This window comes from Symphodus melops (assembly GCF_947650265.1).
Source record: "Symphodus melops genome assembly, chromosome: 8".
Lineage (NCBI taxonomy): Eukaryota > Metazoa > Chordata > Actinopteri > Labriformes > Labridae > Symphodus > Symphodus melops.
Window position 1 is genome coordinate 28,359,500 of NC_136698.1, and position 8,020 is coordinate 28,367,519.

The 8,020-nt window shown below is 42.3% G+C and overlaps 1 protein-coding gene across 1 annotated transcript; it reads left to right on the top strand.

Moving 5' to 3' along the window:
* Nucleotides 1-263: 263 nt before the first annotated feature.
* Nucleotides 264-5,900, top strand: LOC306827993 (cytochrome P450 2J4-like). The gene is made up of 9 exons (XM_079350146.1): nt 264-496; nt 1,971-2,136; nt 2,227-2,379; nt 2,465-2,625; nt 2,733-2,909; nt 3,012-3,150; nt 4,450-4,637; nt 4,731-4,872; nt 4,961-5,900. The coding sequence occupies exons 1-9, from the start codon at nt 302-304 to the stop codon at nt 5,134-5,136; spliced, it is 1,497 nt and encodes a 498-aa protein (XP_079206272.1). The 5' UTR covers nt 264-301; the 3' UTR covers nt 5,137-5,900.
* Nucleotides 5,901-8,020: the final 2,120 nt, after the last annotated feature.

An 8,020-nucleotide genomic window follows, 5' to 3' on the forward strand; every position in this document is an offset into this window, starting at 1 on the left:
TGCTCAGGTGTGTTATATAATGTTACCAGGCTGTGATTTGCTGTTTCCAGGCGTTGCTAAAGCCAGTCATGTAACCATTAATGTCACATGACCTCTTTGTACAGTGTTTAACCCGAGCCCCAACCTGTTCACTCAGTATAGAGCTCAGTCACTGAGTGAATAGATCGATATTTGACAGGAATTGGTCAAACACAAGTGTTTCAAGATAGAAAGCATTAAGCCTTCCTCCTGCTGCTCTCTCTCTCTCTCTCTCTCTGTGTCTCTCTCTCTCTCTCTCTCTCTCTCTCTCTCGCTCTTTTTAATGATGTGGCTTCACGATTTTTTACTGGGTTTAGACCTCAAGGGTCTTTTCCTATTTCTTATTATTTTCATCATCATAGCAGACTACCTCAAAAACCGGAATCCTCCTAATTATCCTCCAGGACCGTGGTCTTTACCGATTGTGGGGAATATTCTCAGTGTGGACAGTGAACATCCAGACAAGTATATTACCAAGGTAAGATTTAAAAGAAATCTTACAGTCTGTTTAAATTCAATGGATCAGGGTAATTGCTCTGTGATTAATCTGATTTCAGAGTGGATGAAGAACGTAGGATAACGGTAGATAGATAGATAGATAGATAGATAGATAGATAGATAGATAGATAGATAGATAGATAGATAGATAGATAGATAGATAGATAGATAGATAGATAGATAGATAGATAGATAGATAGATAGATAGATAGATAGATAGATAGATAGATAGATAGATAGATAGATAGATAGATAGATAGATACTTTATTGATCCCGAGGGAAATTCAGGGCATCCAGTAGCAGTATACAGACAGGCGGGACACAAGACATTGGTTACAATACACACCCGCTGTCCCCCCTCCCCTCTGTATACAATAATCCCCCAAACAATATTTAGCAGCCCCTATGTGACTAAGAGTAAAGGTTAAACCTGTGCAGTTAGCATTAGCATTAGACTTAAAACTTATATAGCATAATGTACATAACCTGTGAAGGAGAGAAAAACATGTACTGGTTAAAAGAGACCTGTAAACAGCCTTAGAAACAAAGTGCTGACCTGCTAGAAACTAGTTACATGTGCATGTACAGAGGTGTTTGAGGTAGTGCCAGAGGTGTGAGTACAGTCGTTAAACAGTCAATGCAGGAATGCAAATTGGGCCATTAAAGTGCTCAGCAACATAAAGGAGCAGTGATTAGCATTAAGTGTCCAAAACAATAAGGTGAAACCAGGAGTGATTAGTCGGTCGCTTTTACAGACAGGTGACAGATAAGCTATAGAGAAAATGTGACTAAAATACACAAAACAAGTTAGCTAAGCTAATATATATTCAATGTTTTTGGAGGATCTGTTGGTGACACAATAAGTTCAAATCTTTTTTTTTCACACCAGTAATGTTAGGACAGATAATCAGAATTTAGATATGCTCAAAATCTCTTTAATTTGTTGGCAATTATTCCAGTAGAATAAGATTGCCAAAACCCAAAGAAGTAGGAATGAGCGGATTAGATCAAGCTTTTATTTTGACAATCAGAATAAGGGAGGACACTCCAGGAGGCGTGGCTTCGTGGCACCAGACGAGAGGGCATGAAATGAGAGGCTGCAGAAACATGCTCTTGGGTGTCCACCGCGATTCAACGTTGGAAACCTTTGAACTGTGCCCGCTCCTTTGAAGGCATTTTCCTTCACGAGCTGCTTTGCATAAACCATTATGGTTGAATGTGGGCGGAGCATGGGGTTAATCTATACACGTATATTTCCAGGTGGATTGTGATTTATAAAGGGAACATTGCGTGAAGTTGTGCGTACGGACAGTTTTGTAAATCTGAAGTCATTTTTATCTTAGTATGGATTCTATGCACTGGGACTTAAATGAGACCCCTTTTCATAGTTGATGAGAAACATTCAGTTAACGTGTGGTTCACAAGTGTTTAATCATTGATGTGTTGTCCACAGCTGGCTGACATTCATGGAAATGTATTCAGCATTCGTCTCGGCAGAGACAAGCTGGTGTGTGTGTCTGGATACAAGGCTGTGAAGGACGCTATCATAACGCAGGCTGAGAACTTCGTGGATCGACCCTTCAGTCAATTAGAAAGTAGATTGTACTCAGGAAGCTCAGGTTAACATCTCTCTTTCACTTCTTGTCCTTTAAAAAGAAAAGAGTGTTACTGAGCCACAAACCTTATTTCATCTGTATGCACTTGTCCAGGTGGTCTGTTTTCGAGCAATGGTGAAACATGGAAACAACAGAGGAGATTTGCCTTATCTACGTTACGTAACTTTGGCGTTGGCAAAAACTCCATGGAGCAGAGCATCTGTGAGGAGATCCGATACCTGCAGGAGGAGATAGAGCAGGAGAAAGGTTCTACATGTGAATTTAACATCAGCTCATGATCAGCATCTTCAGGTATTTATATTTGTCTAAACAGTGGACTCCTTTCCTGCAGGGGAACTTTTCAATCCAGCAAACCACTTTAACAAAGCGGTGTCAAACATCATTTGCCGACTGGTGATGGGGAAACGATTTGACTACAGCGACCAGGTCTTCCAACAGATGCTGAAATATCTCTCAGAACTTATCTATCTGGAGGGCTCTATATGGAGTTGGGTGGGTCAAACTTACATCACATCAACATTTGACAATCAGTCACATGTCTTTGGGAAAAATTAATCACAAATTATGACGCAAGTGTTTCTTTTATTTTTTGGATGAAGCTGTATGAGTCATTCCCTTCAGTGATGAAGCACATGCCAGGTCCTCACAACAAAATGTTCAACAATTTCATCATCCTCAAAGAATTTATCGCTCAGGAGGTACAAGTGCACAAGAAGAACCTGGACCACAGCAATCCCCGGGACTACATCGATGCTTTCATCATTGAAATGGAAAAAGTAAGAGAAGAAATATTTGACAAACACTGCGCTTCATTGAAGTTCTTCCCCTCAGTTTTTATAAGATATTCTTTATTTTATCCTTCCCGCATTTCTTAATAGAACAAAGAGACCAACGTCGGCTTCAATGAGACCAATCTGGCTGTGTGCTCTTTGGATCTTTTCCTTGCCGGGACCGAGACAACCGCCACCACTTTACTGTGGGCTTTGGTTTTCCTTATCAACCACCCAGAAATTCAAGGTGGGTGATAATTAAAGTGCCTTTACTTAACTTACTGTGAAACAGCAAGAAAACAAGACCTCTGGGGGGCAATGCTTTTACTATTTAGTCTACAGCTGAGGTTGATTGAGTCGTGGTGGCAGCAGGCAAAATCAAGTCAACCTAGATTTCACTCTCCCCATTAACATTTCTCAGGTTCTCCTAGGTTATTATTAGGCATTCACAAGTCAGATGGGATATACCCTCCAACAAACTGGTTCTACACCGGGCTCTACTCCATGTTGGGGCACGGCCAGAAGGGAGGCATCCTAATCAGATGCTTTACCAACCTTAATGACCTCTTTTCGATGTGAAGGAGTAGCAGCTTTCCACCCATCTCTACACAAATGTAAGGGCTCCTCACCCTAACTTGATAGGATGAGCCCAGCCACCTTCTGGAGGAAATTAATTTTGGTTGCTTGTATCCGCGATCTTCTTTTAGTCAATACCCAAACCATGGATTTGAACTAGGAGTTTCTGTACCTCATCCCAGCCGTTGCACACTCACTACAAACTGCCCAAATATGTGCTGGATGCCACAGCATGAGGAAGCAAACAAAAACCATATCATCTGCAAAAAGCAGAGATAAGATTTGATACCCCCAATCCACAAACCCTCCTCCCCCCGGCTACACCTTGAGACCCTGTACATGAAAACAGAATCAATGACAAGGGGCGAAACACCCACACAACCCCCTGATATATACGGTTATAAACCTCACCACCAGACAAGACACCCCAAAAATGTCCAGTGCTTTGAGAACTTTGGGGCAAATCTCATCCACTCCTGGCGCCTTGCCACTGAGGAGCTCTTCAACTGCCTCAGTGACCTCTGTCAAGGTTAAAGGTAATGCTCCCCAAGATCTTCCAACTCTGCTCCCCCTTCAGAGGATGTGTTAGTTGGGTTTGGGAGTTCCTCAAATTATTCCACACTATGCTCTTCCCAGTCCGGGTCAGCAGTTCTACAGTCCTTGTCTGGGGCTTGAGTCCCCAAGCTGAACCCCTTCCAGCAGCCTACACACAGGATCCAGGAAGGCTGTGTGATCTGAACTGCTGTTGGGTGCATATGCACACACAAGAATAAGTGCCGTCTTCTTCACGGACTGAAGTTGCAGGATGGCGACCTTCTCATTCACTTTGAGAAACTCCAACACAGCAGCGCTCAGCTAGGGTCTTGTTAGTGTCTTGTAATGTTTCGGCTGGTAGACAAAAATCCTCAAAATCCGCTTTTTAACATGTCAAGATTGCTTGGTAAGTTACTTTAGCTTTACTGTTTTTCAGAGAAAGTCCAGGCAGAGATAGACAGAGAGATTGGACAAAGCCGCCTGCCCACTATGGCTGACAGACCCAACCTTCCTTACACTGATGCTGTCATCCATGAAATCCAGAGATATGGAAATATTGTTCCTCTCAATGGATTGAGAATGGCTGCCAAGGACACAACACTGGGTGGTTACTTCGTCCCAAAGGTACATGTCCTAAGAATTTAAACCATTTAAACCCTAAACTGCTCTTTTTGCATTGACCCCTAACATTTTTTTTTTTTTTTTTTTTTTTTTTAGGGTACATCCCTGATGCCCATCCTGACTTCTGTGCTGTTTGACAAGACTGAGTGGGAGTCTCCAGACACTTTCAATCCTGGACACTTCCTCAACTCTGAGGGAAAGTTTGTGAAGAAAGAAGCTCTCCTTCCCTTCTCTGCAGGTACACATCTACCACCTTTAACCTGATGCACAATACAGTTTCTCCCTGAGCTTACTTCAGTATGTGTTGTTGTTGTTGGTCATTTCAGGGAAACGTGTGTGTCTTGGAGAAAGTCTTGCCAAGATGGAGCTGTTCCTATTTTTGGTTGGTTTACTGCAAAAGTTTTCTTTCTCCGTCCCTGATGGAGTTAAGCTCAGCACTGAAGGAATCACTGGAGCAACACGCGTGCCGCACCCATTCAAGGTTTACGCTAGAGTGCGCTAAACTGAACAACATCTACCTGAGCCATGCAACATCTAATCAAAGGGTAATAAACAAGAAAACGCGTAATGCCTGAGGAACTGTTTGGGGCCAGGCCAACCAACCAAACAACACTTACACCTATCAGGTCATTATATAAACAGGCTCTTAAAATGATGGAGCAGAAAGGAGTCTGATGGCACCATTGCCACACTCTAAAGAAGTTACTACGTTCTGAGTTCTGACAATTTTGGAAAATGTCCTTTTTTAAGAGTGTGTGTAAACAACCTGCTCCAAAGACAATCAACAAACCAAACAGCATATTCAGAACAAAGGCTACACAGGTGGAAATTGTAGATCACCGAAATGCAGAACTACATTTGGTCAGTCATCTTTTTCAGTAGGAAAACACCTCGACCATCTGAGATTTGAAAAATTGACAGAGCTCAAGATTTTTCAAACATGAGTAAAACAGTGGCTGAAACTGAAACAAGTTTGTAAGCATTGAATTGATCTTCTTAGAACAATCATTTTACTGTTTAATCTTAATTAAACTCTTGTTGCATTGAGTTCATAATGTCTGTATTTGCATGCATATTAGCATCACTGTTATTGTGTTTTCTTTCAGTTTTATAATTCTGTTTGAATCCTAAAAGCCTAGCCAGGGACAGGGGTTGAAGATTGGCCAAGGTTAGAAACTTTTATGCATGGCATCTACTTTGTATTTAAAATATAAAGCAATGTTAACTGCATATGTCCCAAATAAATAAAACTAACAGTGTCCATGACAGAGTTTTTTTTAAATGTCTTTGAGGTGTGTTTTAGATAGCGTTGTATGATCAATATTTTCTTTAATTCAAGGAAATATCACAAAGAAAACAATGTAAACTGTTCATGTCCTGACAGCAGCAGCTCTACACCTACAAACATTGTTGACGTTAAAGCCTGATGTAAGTGAAACTCGACGACTGAAGTTAGCATGATGACGAGGTCGGCCTTCTGGGGTCTGAAAGACGGTTCAACAAACTCTCAGTGTCACCCTGAACTCTGAGTTGATTTATCCTCAAGTGGAAACTCTGAGTTTCTGCTCCAGATCAGCTGATTTGAGGTTGTTAAATCAACTCTGAGTAAGTTCACTCGTGCACTATGAGAAAAGCAAACATTCTGGAGCCCCGATACTTAGATTCCCCATGGCAACAGGATACAACAACAGAGCTCCTCCTACTTTAACCCTCTCCGTGTATAAACTCCATCTTCAAGAGGACACACAGAGAATATGAACAGGTTTAATAAAGAGAAAAAGAAACATAATGTCTGTTCATTTCATATTTCATAAGACCCACAGCTCCACAGGGTGGAGTACACCCTGTGGAACGAGAGGGTCGCGTCTCTACACCTTTAGGTCGGGGAACGGTCTCTGACTGTTGTCTCGGCCTACGGACCGAACAGCAGTGTGGAGTACCCGGCCTTCTCAAAGTCCCTGGGAGGGGTGCTGGATAGCGCTTCGACTGGGGACTCCATTGTTCTACTGGGGGACTTTAACGCTCATGTGGGAAACGACAGTGAGACTTGGAGGGGGGTGAGTGGGATAAGGACTGATCTGTCCCTGAGCGGTGTTCTGTTATTGGGCTTCTGTGTTCGTCACAGTTTGTCCATAAGAAACACCATGTTCAGGCACAGGGGTTCCATTAGTGCACGTGGCACCAGATGACGCTAGGCCGGAGGTCGATGATAGAGTTTGTGATAGATAGATAGATAGATAGATAGATACTTTATTGATCCCGAGGGAAATTCAAGCTCGTGTCATCTGTTCTCTGGCCGTGTGTCTCGGACGCTTGGGTGGAGAGAGGGGCTGAGCTGTCAATGGATCACCATGTGGTGGTGAGTTGGAAGCGTTGGCGGGGGTGGAAGTCGGTCAGTCGGAGTCCTTGCCCCAAGTGGAGGAGTTAAAGTATCTCTGGGTCTTGTTCATGAGTGGGAGGACGATGGCGTGCGAGACTGAGGTTGCAGTCATGCAGTCGCTGTATAGTCTGCTATAGAGAGAGAGAGAGAGAGAGAGAGAGAGAGAGAGAGAGAACAAAAGGAGGAAGACTTTGTGTTTTCTAAATTGAAAAATTTGTGTTTGACCAATTCCTGTCAAACATTAATTGAACAGATGATCTACTCAGTGATTGAACTCTATACTGAGTGAACAGGTTGGGGTTAGGGGGAAACAATCTGAATGTACAAATAGGTCTTTAGGGCCCAAATCAAACTGCAGTTGAGTGACCTAAGACTCTGATTAGATAATATAAACAGAATCAAGCCAAACATACAAAGTGCAGTGTGAACAAAAGGTATCTGACTTGTACTTAGAAATACAGGTAATAAGTCAAGTTGTGTTTCGCAACGTTGCTATGACATTTAGCTTCATTAATTATAGGACAAGAAGCTCCTTCTGGCTTCAGACTTTTCAGATTATACTTAACCGGAGTGCCTGACACTTGTCCAATGTTTTCATTGGATAAGTACAGGAATCAAGAATACTGTGGAACGTTACTAAATATCAAGTACTGTGGCTTCGTGGTAGAGTCGGTTGTCTCTCAATTGGAAGGTTGGGTTTATTCCCCAGCTCCTGCAGTCACATGTGTCCTTGGCGCAAGACCCCAAATGAAACCCGCTGCTATGTTGGCAGTGTATAAATGTGTTAATACTGCTCAACACTTTACACAGCAGCCTCTACCATTGGGTTGTGAACTGCGGTGTTCAGAAGACATGTACAAGCTCAAGTCTATTTCCCAAAAAGTTTGGGTGCTTCACATCTTTTGTACATACATATGTTTTTGTTATTGGTAAACATGTTTTGCTTGCTTGTGTAACTTTCTTTTTATGAAATCTTAAAGTATTTTCCAAAATGTAGAATTTTTCC

Bases quoted from the DNA above. Each gene is read 5' to 3' on its own strand.
- LOC306827993 (XM_079350146.1), top strand. From the start codon at position 302: ATGATGTGGCTTCACGATTTTTTACTGGGTTTAGACCTCAAGGGTCTT. The intron at 497-1,970 runs GTAAGATTTAAA...TGTTGTCCACAG, and splicing joins CAGACAAGTATATTACCAAG to CTGGCTGACATTCATGGAAA. The intron at 2,137-2,226 runs GTTAACATCTCT...GCACTTGTCCAG, and splicing joins ATTGTACTCAGGAAGCTCAG to GTGGTCTGTTTTCGAGCAAT.